The following is a 19,162-nucleotide window of genomic DNA, read 5'->3' on the forward strand; positions in this document are numbered from 1 at the left end:
CCCGCAGAAGCACGACGATCTGATCGAGATCCGACGAACGCCTCTAGGAGATGTGCAAAAGTTCCCACACGCAATGCCAGACCCTCGTGGCGTGCACGTTGCGCCGCGTGATGCAAGAGGCAATTCCATCACGTGTGAATATAGTTGCAGATTGCATCTTGTCCCAAGAAACTATACTGAGCTCTCATTTTGAGGTTGTTTCGTTTCCGGCGCAGAGGTCACTCGGTCGCCATGGAACCAACTCACATCGTGGTCTACGCATTCGGAGACCAGACTTACGATGCTACGGCACTACTGTCGATCTTACTCCATTGGGACGACTTTCTACTCACAGACTTTGTTCATCGAGTAACAAAACGATTACAACAAGAGCTCGCGGATTTGGGACCAGAGCAGAGAGCAGAATCTCCGAAGTTTGCTGAACTCCTTGACCTCCTACCGTACTGGCGAGATGGTACATTGACACCAGGACTGTGCCAGGCCTTGACTTGCTTCACACAGATTGGAGTCTTCCTTGCAAATCACGGCTACCGAGCAGAGTGCAAACCCTTCCCAAGGCCATCTACAGCATGTTTGACTGGAGTTTGCACCGGACTCATATCTGCCGCAGCGGTCAGCTTCTCGGCCAACGTGGGAGAACTGCTCTGCCTCGGAGAAGAAAGTGTGGCAGTGGCCTTCCGAATTGGCACTCTGGCAGCTGATGTGGGCAGTCGGATCGCGAACTGCAGAGAATCGTCTGGAAAATATACATCGTGGACCGCAGCCGTTATGGTGAAGGATGTCGAAACGATCACAAAACAAGTGGATGATCTTGATGTAAGCCGGAATCAAGGCAAGAGGCAAGGCACTGCTAATGAATAGTATCAGAAACAAATCCCATCTACGCCATATATCTCTGCCTACGTCTCGCAACATCAGGTTAATGTTTCGGCGGCGCCACATACGCTGCGCGACTTCTTATCAACACTATCGCCGCTGGGCGTTTCGAGTGTTGAGCTTCCGGTACAGGCACCGTATCACGCTGCCCATCTATATTCCGAGAGCGACATCGATCAGATCATTCGCTCTGATAGTGCCTCGAATGGCACTTCCTCTCCAGGACTTGGTTTCACAGATTCAAAGCTGTGCATACCGATCATCTCTAGTGCTACCGGCGAGATCGTGTCAGCGAAGACTTTCATGGATGCTCTACAATCAGCGGTCAGGGACTGTCTACTGCGGACCGTACGCTACGATATGTTGGGTCCTGCTATAGTATCTTGCATAGGCTCAATGGGGTCCGTCTCACAATTCTCACTCCAGCCTGTTGCGCTGGGCGGACCCGAGCGACTGGAGTCGGCAATTCGTGCCAACCTGCACAATGCATTGACAATCCGAAATGCTGAGAGTATGGAAACTCTCTTGGAAAGACTACAAGAGCGACAGCGTCCCAGGAGTGCAGCACGATCAAAAATCGCCATATTGAGCTGTTCTGGTCGATTCCCACGGGCGAGGAATATGGACGCCTTCTGGGACGTCTTATTGCACGGCATTGATACGCACCGACAGGTTCCAGAGTCCCGCTGGGATGCTCGAACCCATGTTTCGAAGTCCTCGTCGCTCGAGAAGAACGTTAGCGGCACAGGCTATGGTTGCTGGTTAGAAGATGCTTCTGCCTTCGATGCAAAGTTCTTCAATGTATCGCCCCGGGAGGCGCCCCAGATGGACCCTGCTCAACGTATAGCACTTATGTGTGCTACAGAAGCGCTAGAAGAAGCAGGAATTGTGCCCGGCCGCACTCCAAGTACACAGCATAACCGAGTGGGTGTCTACTTCGGAGTCACGTCCAATGATTGGATGGAGACGAATTCGGCGCAGAATGTAGACAGTAAGCATGTTCATGCTCGTTCAAACACCAAACCACAAGCTGATCGTGTTCTTAAACTGCAGCATATTTCATACCTGGTGGCAACAGAGCATTCATACCAGGTGAGTACGAAAATCTCTGCTCTATTCAAACGACTGACGCGAGGATGTACAGGCCGTTTGAACTATCACTTCAAATTCAGTGGTCCAAGCTATTCAATTGATACAGCATGCAGCTCAAGCCTCACAGCCATTCAGCTGGCCTGTAATGCTCTGTGGCGTCAAGAGATCGATATGGCCGTAGTTGGCGGGACCAATATTCTGACCAATCCTGACATGCACTGCGGATTAGACAGAGGTCACTTCTTGTCTCGTACAGGAAATTGCAAGACCTTTGATGCCACTGCAGATGGTTACTGTCGCGGAGAGGCAGTGGCCGTGGTTGTGCTCAAGCGTCTTGAGGACGCTGTGATCGGTAAGTGAAGTAGTCTTTTGTCAAGGCTATCCTAACACTATGCTTGTAGACCACGATCCGATCCAGGCCTGTATTCTTTCAGTCGCCACGAACCATTCTGCGGAAGCAGAATCGATCACTCGACCACATGTGGGCGCTCAGCGGGAGCTAATCGACCAAGTGCTTCGAGAGGCCGGAGTATCTGGTCGCAGCATCGGCTACGCTGAGATGCACGGAACAGGGACACAGGTCAGCATTCACAGAATCTCTACGGCAATTTCCATTACTGACTTTTTCACCTACTAGGCTGGTGACATAGCTGAAACCAACTCTGTCCTGGCAAGCCTCGCTCCTCAGGGTGCCCGATCTCCCCGAGAGCCACTATACATCGGCTCAGCAAAAGCTAATGTCGGCCATGGCGAGGCAGCTGCTGGCATTACAAGTCTCGCGAAGGCCCTCTTGATGCTCCATCATGATACAATTCCACCTCACTGCGGCATCAAAACTAGGATCAACCCCAAGCTGCCAGGTCTTGTATCTCACAATGTGCGAATTGCAACCGAGACGGTCAGCTGGACACGACCAGAGGGAGGTTCTAGAAGGGTGCTGGTGAACAACTTCTCTGCTGCTGGTGGCAACACAACACTCATCCTTGAGGACCCGCCCTTGCCATCAACGGCATTCACGCCATTCCCTCAGTCTCATCACTCCATTGTCATATCGGCCAAGACTCCTGTCTCTCTTCGTCAAAATTTGCTCGCAACAATAGCTTGGATCGGACAGCAGAACCTTTCGGATACATCTATACTTCCGAAGTTGGCATATACCACCACTGCACGCCGCCTACATCACCCGCTGCGCGTTGCGATTGCGGGATCAAACCTGCGAGACATCGAGCATCAACTGCGACTGTCTTTGGACAGTATTGCAGATGCCCGACGCATGCCACCACCAAAGATCTTGTTCGCTTTTGCTGGTCAAGGCTCCGAATTCCCTCGGATGGCCATAGACTTCTTCGACCAAGTATCCGGTTTCCGAAACGATATCGAGGTCTACGACAGGATCTGTCTCAGTATGGGGTTCCTTTCGATCCTAGATCTATTCAAAGACGATAAATCGAAGGACACTGCAACTCCACAGACACTGCAGCTAGCGGCAGTCTGTCTCCAAATGGCTCTTGTGCGATTGTGGCGATCATTCGGCATTGAGCCTACGATTGTTGTGGGTCACAGCCTCGGGGAATATCCTTCGCTCTACGCCGCGGGTGTGCTCTCTCAGTTCGATGTCATCTATCTCGTCGGCAACCGAGCAGCTTTGATGCAGCGACACTGTGCCCGTGGCAGCCACGGCATGCTTGTTGTGAAATCTTCGACCGCCGACGTTGCGGCTCTACTACATACCTCGGGTCTGAAGTATGAGATAGCCTGCGTCAATGGACGCAGAAGCGTCGTTCTTGGTGGAGCCAAAAACGAGCTCCAGCAAGTGCACGCTAGACTGCAAGAGCAGGGTGTTCGATCGACGCATCTTCCACTTCCTTACGCCTTCCACACTGCCCAGGTCGACCCAATACTGGAGGATCTGGATGCGTTGTCTGGCAATGTTCAATTCGTCAAGCAGAAGCTGCCAGTCATCTCCCCGACCTTTGCGGGTATACCCTCAGAGCTTTCCAGCACCTTTGCTGTAGCCCACTGTCGTGAGCCTGTGCAAATGCAACGAGCCTTAGAGGCCGCACGAGGGCAGAAAATTGTCGATGAGCGGACGATCTGCATAGAGATTGGATCGGGCGCCGTGACAGTTAACATGATCAAGGAAGTGATTGGGTCCTCAACAGAGACGTTTGTCTCCATGCGGCAGGGCGAGGCCGTCACAAGGCCGTTGTCAATGGCATTGGCCGCGCTGTACGGGAAAGGAGCCAACATCAATTGGAACGAGTATCATCAAACCTTCAGTCCTGGTCTTGATACGATATCTCTTCCCCCTTACAATTGGGACTTACGTGACTACTGGATACAATATACCAATGACTGGTCGCTCCGTAAGGGCGAGGCTGCTGAGCCGCCCGGTGTACCATTGCGACCGAGCACGACAATCCATAAGGTCCTGATTGACACACTACACACTTCGGCTGGGAAGTTGATAGTGGAGTCTGATCTCAATCGTGAAGATATGGATGCCGTTGTACAAGGACACAAAGTCTACGGGGTCCCGCTTTGCACTCCATCGGTATATGCAGACATTGCCTTGACATTGGGGCAGCATCTGAAGCAGCACGTCTTCATGCAGCCCAATGCCATGGTAGAAATCGCTGAGATGGACATCAAAAGCGCTCTGGTGGCAATCTCTGGCGGGCGATCCCAGATACTGCGAACAGAAGTCGCGATTGATCGCATGAGCAAATCAGCTCGCTGCACATTCTCAAGTCTGACTGAGTCTTCCCAGGAGCCCGAGCAGCATGCTCATTGCATCATCCGACTCCACGAGTCTGGCACCGCATACGATCTGGCAACAAGGTCTTCGCCTGACGTCTTAGCCCGCGTAGAGGCACTCTACAAGCAGATTGAAGCTGCCAACAGTGAGACATATCGGTTCAGCAAGTCCATGATCTACAAGATGGTGGCTCAAGTAGCAGACTTCCACAATGACTACCGAGGCCTTACTGAGATAGTCATGGACAATACTGCACTAGAGGCGACCGGGAAAATTGAATTCAGAAACCCCGAGCTTCTTGGTGGCGACTTCGACACTCATCCAGCTTGTATCGACGCTTTATCCCAGCTTGGGGGCTTTGTGATGAACGTATGTTCTGCAATAACTCTTGTTTGCAATGACAAGGCTAATGAAGATTATAGGCCAACGAGGGCACTGATCTGAACGATGAGATCTACGTCAATCATGGCTGGTAAGTCCGTTTCGTTGACGAGCACGCTACTTTCAGACTAACACACTGCAGGCGGTCACTACAAGTCTTCGACCACATCGATCCCAGAAAGAGCTATCGGAGCCATGTAAAAATGGTCGAAGGCTCTGATAAGCTGTGGACGGGTGATGTCGCGATATTCGATGGAGATCAGTTTGTCGCCAAGTTCGCTGGAATTGCGGTAAGTAAAACGTTCGGGCTGCACACATTGTACGAGTACTGATCATATTCAGCTTCAACGAGTACCTAGAACACTCATGGAGTACATTGTCAACACCGCTCATGCAAAGGCGGCAGAAGCATGTGGAATCGTCAAGCCGAAGAGATCCTCCAATATTGCTGCCAGAACAGCCCAAGCTGAGGTGGTTGCTACCCACTTGACGCGACAGGTGCCTTCTTTTGACGCTGTGTTGGCAATCATCTCTTCAGAGAGTGGCGTCCCTCTGCAAGAACTGATCGATGGTCGAGGGTTCGATGATCTGGGCGTAGATTCTTTGCTTTCTCTTCTGATCGTCAGCAGAGTTCGGAGCGAGTTGGCAATTGAACTCAGCAACTCCATCTTTCTGGAGCTGGGCAGTGTGGGTGCCCTTCGAACCTACATGAATGGACTGAACGCTTCTTCAAAAATGAACGACCTGGATACAAGTACCCAGCTTGCCCCGGCCCCAACAGACACCATTTGGCCTACGATACTTCAGATCATCTCTCAAGAAGCAGGAACTCTAATCCAAGATTTGTTAGATAGCACCAGTCTAACGGATCTTGGCGTTGATTCTCTCCTATCGCTCGTCATAGCAAGTCGATTGCGAGAAAAACTGGATATAGATCTTCCGCATGTCTCACTGTACGCGGAGTGCGATACCCTGGGCTGCTTGAAAGCCCGTATCATGGAGTTGGCTGGACATGTCGATGATCACACCGATGACACAGTCTCGGAATCGCCATCGGACAATTCTTCTTCGAAGTCATCGTGGCCACTGTCAGAGTTCTCACCTCTCGAGACTCCATTGACACCTCCAGAAGTCATTCTCGGCGAAAAGTCATGGAATGCAACACTTGAGCCGCAGACCGCGGCGTCGTACATTATTCAGGGTACGTTTATAGCTTGCACGATGCGCAAATTGCAGATACTGACGTACGCAGGCAATATGGAGACATCTACTCATCGATTGTTCCTTTTTCCTGATGGCGGCGGCTCAGCGACATCATATATGAAACTTCCATCGATATCGCAATCTTGGGCTGTCGTAGCATTCGACTCCCCTTTCATGAGGTATGTTCAGATCTTTTTGATCGTCTCCAATTCAGATTGTAGCTTACCATGTGACAGAAAACCGCATTTGATGCAAGGAACATCACTGGACGCTTTGCTGGAAATTTACCTCGCTGCCCTACGCCAACGACAGCCTGCTGGCCCTTATCACTTAGGCGGGTGGTCTGCTGGCGGTGTCATCGCCTATGTCCTTGCGTCCAGATTGCTGGCAGCAAACGAAGAGGTCGCCAGTATCATCTTGATCGACTCACCTTCTCCCGCACATGGACTTGACAGGTTGCCCCAGGAGTTTTTTGATCACTGCTCCAAGATTGGTATCTTTGAGTCTGAGATTAACGAACGACGATCACCTGCAATGGTGGCGCCCGTTCCACCGCAATGGCTCATACCGCATTTCCATGCCACTATCGAGCTGCTCCACGACTATCTCGCCCAGCCCCTGCCTCTTTCGGTCAAGGGCTCTCGAACTTCTGTGACAATCATCTGGGCTGGAGCCTGCGCGTTTGACGATCAGAAATACCGAGATCTGCCAGACACGAAACAATTCACTCTCTCAGAAATGGAAGGCATTCAGTTTCTCACGCAGCGAAGGACTGATTTCGGGGCAGGAAAGTGGGCGCGGCTATTACAAGATCATGAAGTCAACGTTCACACGATTGAGGATGAGCATCATTTCAGTATGATGAGGCGTGGTGCTTCGAAGCTTGCTCGCATCATCGGCACAGCTCTCTGAAGGATGTGGTGGCACGGAGGTGCGCAATGTAGCTGATGAGATTGGTAGAAGAGTCGAGGGGGCCATGGAGTGCAATTTGATGTTTTCCTGCAAGACTGAGTTGCTCAGAAGATAGATCGATCGCATTTAATGTAAGAGAAATTGCTACGCCAGGAATGCCGTCGTGTTTCAGATCACTCTCCTCGCCATCTGCTCTTTCTGACTTCAGGTGATGTGTCAGGAACGATCACAAGGAGCGGACCTGAGATATGCACAAGATCATTTCGCAGATAGAGAAAACTGTACAACCTGTTCGTGATTCGTCACTATGACTGTGATTAAAATCTTTGTATATCGTATCGTAAGGTGCAAACTATACGGTCGCCTGAGCACTCCGTCTTATCGAGCAGAAGAAAGAATTGACTCTAGCCCAATGGCATTTAGGATCTCCAACGCCGGCCGCCTGAGGGCCATGCATGCTTTGATGTCTTTGGTACACCGTGCCAAGCCGATCCAGCAGTGGTAGTAATAGATTGTGCATTTCCGATAATACAATAGCGGACGCCTGATTGCGACTCTCGGGCGAGCTGACAACGTACGAGCCAATTCGTACAGTCGCAGCAATGACCATGTCGTGGCCAAGAAATGCTCCGGCGTACCAGTCGATCACCCGCCCTATGCTCGTGGAGCATTTCTCAAACAGTAAAATGTTCTGTGAGCATGTGCAGTCTAGAATTCCGGAGATGTTCTCAATGGTGTCCCTGTTGATGGCCAGCAGATCGTCCATGCCTATTGACATTGTCGATTCGGAATTGTGAGCCGATTGTGTCGCCAATGGCCAAAAGCTGTGTGATGCGTGTAGTGAAAGCTTAGCACTTCTATCCGAGCATGAGGCGCATAGCGCTTGTGAAAGGTGCCTCTTCTGGCTGGGCCGGTCGAAATTCCAATGCATCATCGCCGGGCCTGGAGAGGGCGCCACTCCAGTCGATGCATTTGATGGGGATGGATCTTGAAGAACTGTACAATCCATGGGGTTTGTGCTTGCGGTGCTGCGATGGCTACCCTCTCCATTGGCGAAGTTGGGCAGGTTCCAGTTGTTGAATTGCTCTAGCGAAACGGAAGGGCTGAAGACGGAATCGTGGGGGCTGTTGGAGGATTGCGGCAAGTATTCGGTGGCGTCTGGTGCCGACATGTACTGCTCAAACGCCTCATGGGCGTTCCTGGATAGTTGCAAGCCACCATTCTCATGTGAAGCTGCATCTGTTACCCATCAGTCAACGCTTCAAACAGAGTCAGCCGAAAATGTGGCGCAGACCTTACATGATGATTGAGGGAGCTTTGGTGGGCCACGTCTGCTGATAGAATAGTTGCAGTTCATGCCCTTTTCATGGCAGCGAACACATGCTCTGCCCTCCCGAGGCTGGCAGCGGACGTGAGATTGGCCGCAGGCATCGCAAGACTGTCGGACAATACCAGACTTGTTCAATGATGCAAGGGAATGGTGTGACATGTCGTGATACAGTGCAAGGGAATCTGACGAGCGCTGGAATCTGGTCGTGGCTAGGTCTGGACCCTCCCGTCCCCTACAAATGCATTCTGCCAGACATTATGAGGCGTTCACTTGAACGCGGTCTGCCTCGCAATAAGATCCTATATAGGCAGGTCATTTTGTGGATCGACTCTGCCAGCAACGATCGTCTGTCACAGCTAACGAAAGCTCCCAAAAACAACAACATGATTCGATACTGCACCATGTCCATCATGCCATGGCGCTACAAACATTATATTGCACTAGTCATCCAACATTCATGCCAAGGAGCGAAGGACACTAGACACATGAAGCCCGGCCTTGGCTGCGTAAGGTGTGTCGATCCACCCGGAAAATCGAACATCAGTGCCGTAAAGAAATGGAGCGCTACCCTTTTGTGCTTCAAGGCCTCCCACCCCACGCAATTGCCGCCCGGACCAGACTCCGTTGGCCACTAGCTGCGAACGAAGTCGGGTGCATTTAGGCTCCGTTGCTCTCCTGTGTTGGTCTCGCGGGGACGAAGGAAGCTCGGCGGCTCCGTCTACTACATTGCATTGGCAGAGGAATGGATGATGCTGATGTGACGTCTGCTCTAAGCAGGCTTAGCAGTCTTGCCTTGTGATGATTTCTTGCCATCGAAGTCTGACGAGAGCTTTTTCCCAAGAAGACTTAGCCTCGGTACGTTCTTCTTCTGTGTCCCAAAGTGGACTAAATCAGTTCGCAGTATCCAACAAGAATGCCTCCTCTGCGTAGATCCCTTGAATTCCTCGTGCCTACACGTGCCAATGGCTGCCAGCCTACTGGAGAAGATCGTGCATTGTTCCTTCGGCCAACCACACGCTATAATACGAAGTCTGCCATACCTCTTGCAGGTCGTCGTTGGCCGAGAGAGATCTTCTTGCCCGCAAGCCCTAAGGCAGACGGACTGGCCTTATGCGATTACTAAGAGACCTCGGGCCCGAACTCCAGTACTGAGCTGAGAATTCCTCCACCGGTACCGACTTCTTCCCGAGTTCCACTTCCCTTTCTGCTCTTAAGAGGTGATCAACAATCTCTGCTCCTTTGTGATGCCAAGGCCTCTCCGCGCGCTCTCGGAATGCACTATTCGATATCGGATCACTGGATTCCGTACAACTGCGAGCGATTGCCAGAGCGCCGCACAATGGCACGAATCTCATGCAATTACGCAGCTAACAGCCACAATCATCAGCAAAGTGTGTATTTGGTCGTTGCCGGTGATTATGTTCGCTCAGAAGTCTCCGGGTCCTTGTGCTAAGGGACAACAATTCACTTGATCTGTGGGTCAATGCCAACTCCCAATGACGCCAACCTCTCCAAGTGGCTGTGAACTGTTATGAAGGCTAGATATCCTTCTCATCCTTCGTGCACCCAACGTCTGCATTCACTGCACGTAGCACAAACGAAGATGAATGGGGCAAGATTCGAAGAAGTGCTATGCTTCAAATGAACAGAAGGCGTTGAATATCGTGCTATCTTTGCCGTGATACCTGGTATCTACTACAATATTCCCGGCCATCTCACTAGATGCTCTCCATCACACACCCCTGTTCATAATTTCGGCATTCACATTCGCTTGTCTTGACAACTCTGCAGGCAATCAGTCTATGACCAGAGGTGATCTCGCCTCTTTCGACATACCATTATTCGAGACATTTATGCCACGACAGTCATGATAGCTCCAGCACTCTTAATCTCCTTGACAACGGGAGCACGCTTCTGGATGGCCGCAGACGCATCGTCCCTCTTGGTCGGGAAGTCGCAGTCTGAAGTGAGTTGGCCGTTGGGGTCTTGGTTCATGCAGCACGAGCGGAAGTTTGAGAGCTTTTCGGAGATGGTGCCTGCAACACAGTCGTTGCCTTCGTAGCGTCCGCCAAGGGAGCCACAGCAGATTCGGGTGGCCTCGTCGTTGGTGCCGCCTTGGACACACTTGCAGGCGGTGGCAGTGAGAGCCATAGAGGCGAGGATGATGGCATTGAAGAACTGCATGTTGATAGATTGATTTGTGGTGTGTTGGGAAGTAGTTGGAAGTCTTGAAGTGTTTGTGATGAGTTGGATGATAATTGTTCTTTGGTCGGCTTGAGGACCGCCTTTTGTATCAACACAATCATACGGACTTGGTGCTTGTGACACTATTCTCAATGTCCACATCTGTGCTAGGTATGACGACGATGGGTGCCAATAGTGATCTACAGTAGCGTCGGCGACGCTTCACTCGGGCTTCGTGCTTGTTGAAACATCTCAACGACCCCTGGTGAGGAAGTGTTCAAGCTGGATGACAGCAGTCCCGGGCATGCAAGTGGAGTACATGAGATCAGCACGAGTATCTCCAACAGTTCCCGACGCGCGATGGCAGCTTTGCTCGTGATACCAAGACCCTAGCGTAGACCGCGAAGCTGAATGACGATCGTAGGAGGTAGGCAACTCCAGTCCCCGAACCTCAGTTCAGAGTTCAACATTGCACGTGTTTTTCGACTGCACGTGTACTTCGACTGAGAACTGCGCAAGGATCTTCGTCGTCATACCACGAAGGATTCTCGGGGATGTCGTTGGCGAGTCGCGAACCACGAGGGGCTGCATCTTCTTGGCAGAGTTTGATCGGGAACGGATGCATAGCGATGATGAAGGTAGCAACGACAGGTGTCATAGGACAATGGAAACAGTGTTGAAGCAAAAAAAGGGTGAACGCAAAAATATCGACGCAGAAGACGTATATAGTCCCAGTCCTCCCTCCACGAAGACAGAATCCCAGAACTATCAACTCTTCACAGTCAAATAAATCAACAAACCATCAATTCTCGCTCCACCAGCACCACCACCGCAAACATGCAATTCTTCACCGTCGCCATCATTGCCCTTTTCGGCCTCACCGCCAACGCATGCAAGTGCTCCAACGACAGACTCGCCACTGAGTCCTGCTGCGCTCAACTCCAAGGCAACTATCTCCCAGATCAGCAAGATTGCCAGGCCGCCTCCATCTCCGAGCGCCTCTCTACTTTCGCCTCTTGCTGCAGTGAAGGTGGATTCGACAGCGACTGTGACTGCCCATCTGGCTGTTAAATAGCCTCGATATGAGAAATGGATTGGTGAGTACAGAAGTCCCTCGCCATTATACGACCACACTGACATATGCTGGTCCAGATAGTGGCGGCACGATATTGATCTATGCTGGAGGCAACTCGTGGTTTTTCCGGGAGATAATGTATCATGAGATCAGGTCATAGTCAATGAATCGACCAGTAGCCCAGCTACACTGTCCGCCAATTGGTATTCATTCCTGTTGCCAATCAAAGCTCTCGTGTCTGAGTTCATTACCACTGCCTTTAGATGTGCCGCGGATCTCGAGCCGCGTAGTACTTATCGCCAAAGGTTACTCATCTGAAACGCTAATTGAGGTGATGCGACTGTGAAAGTGTTAGCAATGAGCTTTGTGTATCGTGTGCTTGGTATTGGCCTTGTGCCGGAGCCGCGACGAGCCAACCAAGGCACTTAACATGAATGCAATCCATTATCTTACCCTTTGATTTCCAGCCCGGCAGGAGCATGGGGTCGTGTTCGGCTCTCTCGAGAAGTGAGGTTTCCAACAAAAAGAGCGATGAAGACGAGTCTGTCATTTTGAGATATGCACCGCTTGTCGCTTCGGATCCTGTAGCCTCGCCATCTCCAACAACAATCGGTAAACATAAATGCTAAGATCAACTTCTCGGAACGCTTTTGCATGCCACTCTCGACCAAGATCTGCAATTTCTTTTGCCTTTTGCTGCCCCCTCACGCTCGTCGTGAGATAGGATACCAATTCCGGTAGCTCTTCTAGACCTTGACTGACGGGCACGTAATGCGCCCAAGGCACCAAGCGATCATCATGCCACTCTCGAAGAAGCGTCTGCTTCAAAACCACCGACTTTGAAGCCAGAAGCTGGTAGTACCTCCCACTAATGCCGTTGCCATCCATGTCGAATGTCAATTTAGAACGGAAGGCTTTGTATTTGTCTGCCCAAGGTTTGGTTCGGAAATATGCCTTTTGCTCTCTGCAAAATTTCCACGGACATTGGAAAACTCTTGTGAAGGCGACATCGAATAACCTCGCGTTCAAGAACTTTGACGCTACGCCCGTCACCACGCCTCCCACGTCTTGCAAGTATGTATGATGCTTGTGTTCGAGATTCTGTGCCAAGGCAACGAATCTCTGGCGATGCAGGTTGCGCCACTGGTCATCAGAAGCATAGCCGCCAGTGGTCGAACCGACCCAGTACAGATTGTTCGTCTTCTTCTCCCACTTGGCGTCATGTGCTTCGTCGTATTGAAATTCAGCTTCCAGGTATGCCGGACTGGGGTAGAGGATATCGCCCATTGTAGAGGGCGAGCCAGTTGAAAAGATTGGTATTAAACCTTCGAATGGTCGGAACGACGTTGGGTGTGTAAAGAGACCGTACGAATCGCGGTACTCTGCATGTAAACATAGATCCATAGCTGACGACACATTCGTCACGAAGGGAAGCGGAGAAAGTTCTTTCGCAGATTCTGTGGGTGCCCTTGAGCTATGTCGTCGTGAGGATACACAACTCTTGGTGACTATATCCCATGTAGGCCGGTGTGACAAGTCCTTCAGGGTGAATTTGTCGTAGCCATGATTGCTGGTTCCTGGCGTCTGGGGTGGAACAAGCGCCCGTGGCTCATCGAGATGATTGACCAGAAATTTGACATCGGGAATCTTGTCAGACAAGTCTCTCAGCAGCTTCTCAAAAGAATATTGTATGTTCCTGTCGAATCTGCGGAAAGGATGCTGACAATGTGTCTTTGATCCTTCACTAGAAACTACGCAGGACCATACATCGCTTCCGGCTGTGGACTGGACCTCCTCCATGATTTGTACGACTTCGCTGCCGCTCAATCGCCAAAAGGGAGAGACAGAGTTGTATATGGTGTCGAAGTCGTCAATGATAGGCGATTGATGTGCTGTTGCAAAGTTGTACCACTCCTCAAAGCCAACGGGTGGCTCGATGCCGTATCTCCTTCGATATTCTTCATGGGCAGACTTGTAGCTCTTAGACTGTCGCTGAACGAGACCCTCGAATGTTGATTTGGCATTGTTGATCAATTTATCGACAGGATGCTCGAGGGAACCACTGAACGCATGCTGCGTTGCAGCCTGCGAAGTTCGGACCGCCGAGAGGTTCGCTAGGTAGGGCGCCAGCGATGCAAGCAACAAGACCCACAAATAGGGTTTGTACTTCGTCCGATCTGGAAGGACATGGATGACTTGAGCCAGAGCGAGGGCCGAGGCTACAACGTTGAACAGAGCAGAAGTCCCTGAAGATAGTTTGAACGGATCATAAGCAGCGATCACGCTGAAGGTCCGGGTTGCAGGGGCAATGCACCATGGAACATGTCGCCTCTTGGGAGACTTATCAGCACTCACTATGAGCTTGGGGAATGTGGCTACGTACCGTGCGAAGTAGGAAGAACCACGACAAAGCCTTTGCCACGCCGACCAGCAGCGCTTGTATGCAGTAGATTTTGCCGAGACCAAATACAAGTACTTGGATACCCTTGGCGACAGTCAATAGAACCACGACCCTCCAGCAGAGATCAGTCGCAATTCTGTCATGCTTTTCCACAATTGGTGGAAGTTGTCGCGGTGCAGGACCATCCTTTGGCAGAAAGGCAATGTAGACTATCAGCATTGGCAACACTGCAAACAGGGATAACAGTGAGCCACCAAAGCCCCATTTGGACGAGGACAAGGTGACTACCAAAGCTGCCAAGCTACTTCCCCAAAGAAGGGGAGACAAAAAGCCAGGGCAAGAGGTTCGCAACGCGGGAAGCTCTGACTGGAGACATGTCTGAGCAATGACCAACAGTGGAGTCAATAGCGGCTTGTCGTCGTCAGTTCATGAGTATACTTCCCTCGTTTCGAAAGTGCTACTCACCATAAACTCTGCCAGGCCATTCTCCTCTTCATACGCGCATGCGATGGTGAGGCATGCCGCAATGGCCCATACGGACTTCCCCCGGATATTGTAGTCAGAGAGTGTCGGAATACTACTACCCGGTGTTTCGCCCGTAGTGAGCAAAATAGGAAGTAGGCTCCAGCATACAATCTCGGAAGTAAGCCCCGAGTGTTGAGTGAATGAACGCTGCGCGAAGACCGAACACAGCACAGCGGTGCCGACTACCACAGAGGCAGCTTCGACATCCTCCAGCCAATTGGTCCGCATTGGAGATCGAAAAAGCAGAGAGAACGCGTAGAACGCGTTTGACGATGAGAGGAATGCAAGGGCACAACCCCGCGAATGGACGCCGGCAATGATACAGCAACGTGGACCCATCTCCGCCTTGGCGCGTAGGATGTTGGTGGATGTGTGCGTGTCATAGGCCAAGAGCTTAATCTGGGCACCCTAGGGAATCCTTCGAGCTAGGGGATCCTTCCAACTGTCTGCATCCTCCTTGCGTTGGCCGACCATTCACATGCTCTGTTCGACATCCCACGTTGCGCTTGAGTTTCATCTCACTGTGCTCGCCCCAGAAATCGTCAGGCGTGCCGACCCACTGGGCGGATCGCCAAGTCTGATCTGCCATTGTGGGCCCCGGCGCTACTGTAGCTTTATGCACGGCGTCATTTCTACCAGAACCTTATTGCGTCACAAAGAATGAGCCTCCACTTCCCCGTTCTTTGTGCATTTTGTGCACATTCACGGGAGCAGTCGACTCGCGGAATCATGTGTTTGATCAGCAACACTTTTGCCTTTAGATTCATTCACTTGGACAGTATGGGATAGACACGTGCCATGCTGCTCTCCATACTCGGCCTTGCTCGAAGCCAATTACGCGCCTGGTATCGTACGGCCAGTTTGCACTGGGGAAAATTGACTGGATTGATCGCATTCCTCCTACTACTGGAAGTCGGACTCCACGTACGGCATCATGCTATTGAGCGCCCGGCCGAGGCCCTGGATGGGCCATTCTACACAGGCTGTCAAGATCCCGTGCTAAATACTACAGCTCGTGCATCTGCCGTGTTGGTAATGCTCGCCCGGAATTTCGAAGTCCATGGAGCCATGGCCAGCGTACGAAGCGTTCAAGAACAATTCAATGATCACTTCGGCTATCCTTGGGTCTTTCTGAATGATGTGGAATGGAGCGATGAGTTCAAGGAGAACGTCGCTCATGCTGTGGGCGAGGGAATCGATGTGAGGTTTGAACAAATTCCGAAGGACATGTGGGGATACCCGGAGTGGATTGATCAAGAGAAGGCGAGGTCTAAGATGCACACCATGGAACAGCAGGGTATCCAATATGGTGGCTCAGAGAGCTATCGCCACATGTGCCGTTTTCAATCAGGGTACGTCGTATTCTTCCTCCGCTCGGTTGTGACTGACCCTTTTCAGCTTCTTCTTCGATCATCCGGCTTTGCTCCGATACAAATACTACTGGCGAGTGGAACCTGACATCCGCTTCACCTGTGCCCTGACCTACGATCCCTTCGTCGCCATGCAGACCCACAAGAAGAAATATGGCTACAATATGGCGCTGTGGGAACGTGGGCAGACAGTGGCTTCCCTTTTCCGCAGGCTCTCCGACTACAAAGTCAACCAGGGCATCTGGACGACTCCGTTGTGGGTGGCAATGATTGACGCATCGTATGTACCATGGCCGTTCCGTTGGATACTCGCATGGCTCCGGAATCGAGACGGCAAAGGAGACTTGTGGAACATGTGTCACTTCTGGAGCAATTTTGAAATCGCGGATATGGATTTCTTCCGCTCCGATGCATATCGCAAACTGTTCGAATACCTAGACAGGGACGGTGGCTTCTACTATGAGAGATGGGGCGATGCAGCGGTACATTCACTCGCTGCTGCTATGTTGCTCGAACCTCGAGAATTGCACCACTTTTCAGATCTGGGCTACATACATGATGGGTTGCAGTATTGTACCTTCCAGAGCACGCCAGATGAGAAGCAAAGGGGTTTCGCAGTGCCACCAGATATCAGAGGAATGGGCATAAGCAAGATCGAAGGCAGAGCAGAGGTTGGGTGCCGATGTAGTTGCGATTCATCAGTGAGGATAGTTGAGCCAGTCTGCCTCAATAGAATTGGTCTCGCTATGCAATAGCACCTGCAGAAGCGCTCGAAACTTTAAGGTTTTGTCAAAAATTGGCCTCATATTATACCTCTCTATATCAAGGTTGATCTATGCTCACGAAGGTCGCAAAGCCTAACATCGAAGCTGCTCTTCCTGCAGGGAATGGATTACATCAAATTTAGTCGCGTCCGGGGAAGACAAACCTCTTCATCTTCGATACATGTAAGTACCATTCTCTCGATCCGACCTTGAGTGCTGAGGAGTAATCTTGCTGCCTTTTGTATGGCTTTGATGGTGAAATGTCAGCGCATTCGCTCGTGGGCTATGACACGGACTGAGTCTCAGGACGGCGGCTTCAACCACGAAAAGAATCGTAGCCGGCCGTATTGAGTCGTGGATCGCAAAATTCGACGAGGCCACACGATAACAGAAGTTTGACTTTGCCGCACTCCCGGCTGTCGTTCTTGACGGCACATAAATAATGCAAGCCCCCGTACCGACTCGTCTCTTCTGCACAGTGATCTTACTCCATGTATCTTCGACTTTCTAAGCCCAAGATCCCTCTCCCAAAGGCTCAGCAAACCCAAGCTCAAGATCTTCGGCTCTAGCACCTCACCACCCCTCTTAACACCCGAGATGAACTTCAAGAAGCTCTTGCTGCTTGTGCTTGGTGCTCTGGTGACTTCCACATCGGCACGTACCAAGAAGTCATCCTGGTCCTCAGAAACCCACAACGCCAAGGCCACGGAGCTCGTGCGATGCATTGAGCAAATGGAGGCGACGCTGATTGCTCGTCCAGAATGTAAGTCTGCTCTTCATGAACAAGGCTCTTTACAGGAACGAGTGCTAACATCATTTGTAGCGCAACGTTATAGGGGCTATCAGTGCGGAGACAGATGGTATCAATGGGGCAGTGACCTGGACTGGGTGCTTGAGAAGACCAACCTCTTCGTGTTTAAGAAATGCAAAGATGGTCTCGTCGATGCTGTCCTGCACTCTAAAGATTGGCTTCTGTGCTATGTACGTGGCGGCTGGGGTGGTAGGATCATAGCATATTCGCCTTTGGGGCACAGAGCGACCCTCGCAGGTGACCACACACCTTATGAGTGGCCCCCAAAGGGTGGTGAATGAGCAGTGATCGTATCAGGCGCTGGCATAGTCTCATGTGGTGGTTTTGAGGCTGTGTCCACAAGGCGGAGATCTAGTTGTACCCAACCTTGACGTAAAGCAGTATGAAAGCTGGCAATTCGAAGACAGTATGCTAAATGCTCCTCATTGTCAGAGCTTTGTCTTCGCGCTGCCTTTCTTCGCAGACAATAGAATACCCCCGTCTTGCGCATAGCTGGTTTCTGACGGAATTTCTCTCCCACTCCTGGCTCAATGTATTGGCCTTATGCCGAAACTTGTGACAGAGACAAGTCTAGCCATTCTCCTGTCCTCACACGAAATCGGGCTACCTTCTTGCGACTCGTGGCATCGGCACCTGAGCTTTCATCACACGTGCCCAGGGTGACGTTGGAGCACCCAGCAATCAGACTGTGGCCCGGGTTTCGCTGCTCCTGTTGCCTCTCTTGCGGAGGTTCGTGGCCTCCCCCTCCTGTTTCCCAAGTTCGATTCTGATTGACCCAACGACCTTCCTCACTTTGTTACTGGCCAGCTCATCCGCATTCCTTGTCAGTAGGTCGTTGGCCGCCTGTTCAGCCTCTTTTTCTGCGTTTCTCTTGAACATTTCCTAGAGGACCTAAGCAAGCTACAAGACAGCTTTGAACGCAATATCTCCATACATGTCCGCCTTTTTCATTCGTACTATTTGTGGAGTCATGAACTTCACAGTACAGCCTTTGTGTCTGTAGAATTCGGCAGCAGTGACACCTGCCAAACAGAGGCCCCCGAAGCTTTTTGCAATAGCGTGCGCCCTTACTGAATGCGTCCGTTTGAACTGACAACACAACCCAGAACTGACCTTCTACGTCTCATGCTCTAACCTACATCCCGGATCTCTGCTCTGTACTTCTTGCGAAGTTGGGTTTCTGACAGTAAGCTGTCACCTGTCCATACCCCTTCGCTAGTACAAGCAGCAGAGAATATTCTGTTGGCTCGGAGAGGGAGCTGAAGTCTCGCATTAGGTTGTGCCACAGGTGGGCAATCTCAGATGGATGATCACGCAGCCTTGTCGATCCGAGCCAGTCTCGACAGCGTACAAGTCTGTTGCTCCTCAGAGACAACCAAGTTCTCCAGCAGATTATATCCGACTCCGGGTTTCCATGTGAGATCCAAAAGCTACCGCCGGAAGGGAAGGATCTTTCAAAATTCTTCTTCACGGCATTGTC

At 51.3% G+C, this 19,162-nt stretch overlaps 6 protein-coding genes across 6 annotated transcripts; 4 read left to right on the forward strand and 2 right to left on the reverse strand.

Annotated features, from left to right (window-relative positions):
- Positions 1–231: 231 nt before the first annotated feature.
- RHO25_012414 (uncharacterized protein) lies at positions 232–7,222 on the forward strand (the record flags this gene model as incomplete). The annotated part of the gene is made up of 11 exons (XM_023603704.1): positions 232–816; positions 868–1,867; positions 1,930–1,968; positions 2,021–2,320; positions 2,370–2,548; positions 2,606–5,095; positions 5,149–5,198; positions 5,250–5,397; positions 5,450–6,308; positions 6,360–6,489; positions 6,547–7,222. The coding sequence occupies 11 exons, from the start codon at positions 232–234 to the stop codon at positions 7,220–7,222; spliced, it is 6,456 nt and encodes a 2,151-aa protein (XP_023450000.1).
- Positions 7,223–10,403: 3,181 nt separating this feature from the next.
- Positions 10,404–10,736, reverse strand: RHO25_012415 (uncharacterized protein; the record flags this gene model as incomplete). The annotated part of the gene is made up of 1 exon (XM_023603703.2): positions 10,404–10,736. The coding sequence occupies one exon, from the start codon at positions 10,734–10,736 to the stop codon at positions 10,404–10,406; it is 333 nt and encodes a 110-aa protein (XP_023450365.1).
- Positions 10,737–11,573: 837 nt separating this feature from the next.
- On the forward strand, positions 11,574–11,807 carry RHO25_012416 (uncharacterized protein; the record flags this gene model as incomplete). Its single annotated transcript, XM_023603702.2, has 1 exon — positions 11,574–11,807. One exon carries the CDS (start codon positions 11,574–11,576, stop codon positions 11,805–11,807), a length of 234 nt encoding a protein of 77 aa, XP_023450268.1.
- A 550-nt stretch (positions 11,808–12,357) lies between these two features.
- Positions 12,358–14,431, reverse strand: RHO25_012417 (uncharacterized protein; the record flags this gene model as incomplete). The annotated part of the gene is made up of 2 exons (XM_023603701.1): positions 12,358–14,142; positions 14,195–14,431. 2 exons carry the CDS (start codon positions 14,429–14,431, stop codon positions 12,358–12,360), a joined length of 2,022 nt encoding a protein of 673 aa, XP_023450363.1.
- A 1,104-nt stretch (positions 14,432–15,535) lies between these two features.
- RHO25_012418 (uncharacterized protein) lies at positions 15,536–16,862 on the forward strand (the record flags this gene model as incomplete). Its single annotated transcript, XM_023603700.2, has 2 exons — positions 15,536–16,089; positions 16,136–16,862. The coding sequence occupies 2 exons, from the start codon at positions 15,536–15,538 to the stop codon at positions 16,860–16,862; spliced, it is 1,281 nt and encodes a 426-aa protein (XP_023450364.1).
- A 606-nt stretch (positions 16,863–17,468) lies between these two features.
- Positions 17,469–17,963, forward strand: RHO25_012419 (uncharacterized protein; the record flags this gene model as incomplete). The annotated part of the gene is made up of 2 exons (XM_065603544.1): positions 17,469–17,634; positions 17,695–17,963. The coding sequence occupies 2 exons, from the start codon at positions 17,469–17,471 to the stop codon at positions 17,961–17,963; spliced, it is 435 nt and encodes a 144-aa protein (XP_065459616.1).
- Between the last annotated feature and the right edge of the window lie 1,199 nt (positions 17,964–19,162).

The sequence above is a fragment of the Cercospora beticola genome, chromosome 9 (assembly GCF_033473495.1).
Source record: "Cercospora beticola chromosome 9, complete sequence".
Taxonomy (NCBI): Eukaryota; Fungi; Ascomycota; class Dothideomycetes; order Mycosphaerellales; family Mycosphaerellaceae; genus Cercospora; species Cercospora beticola.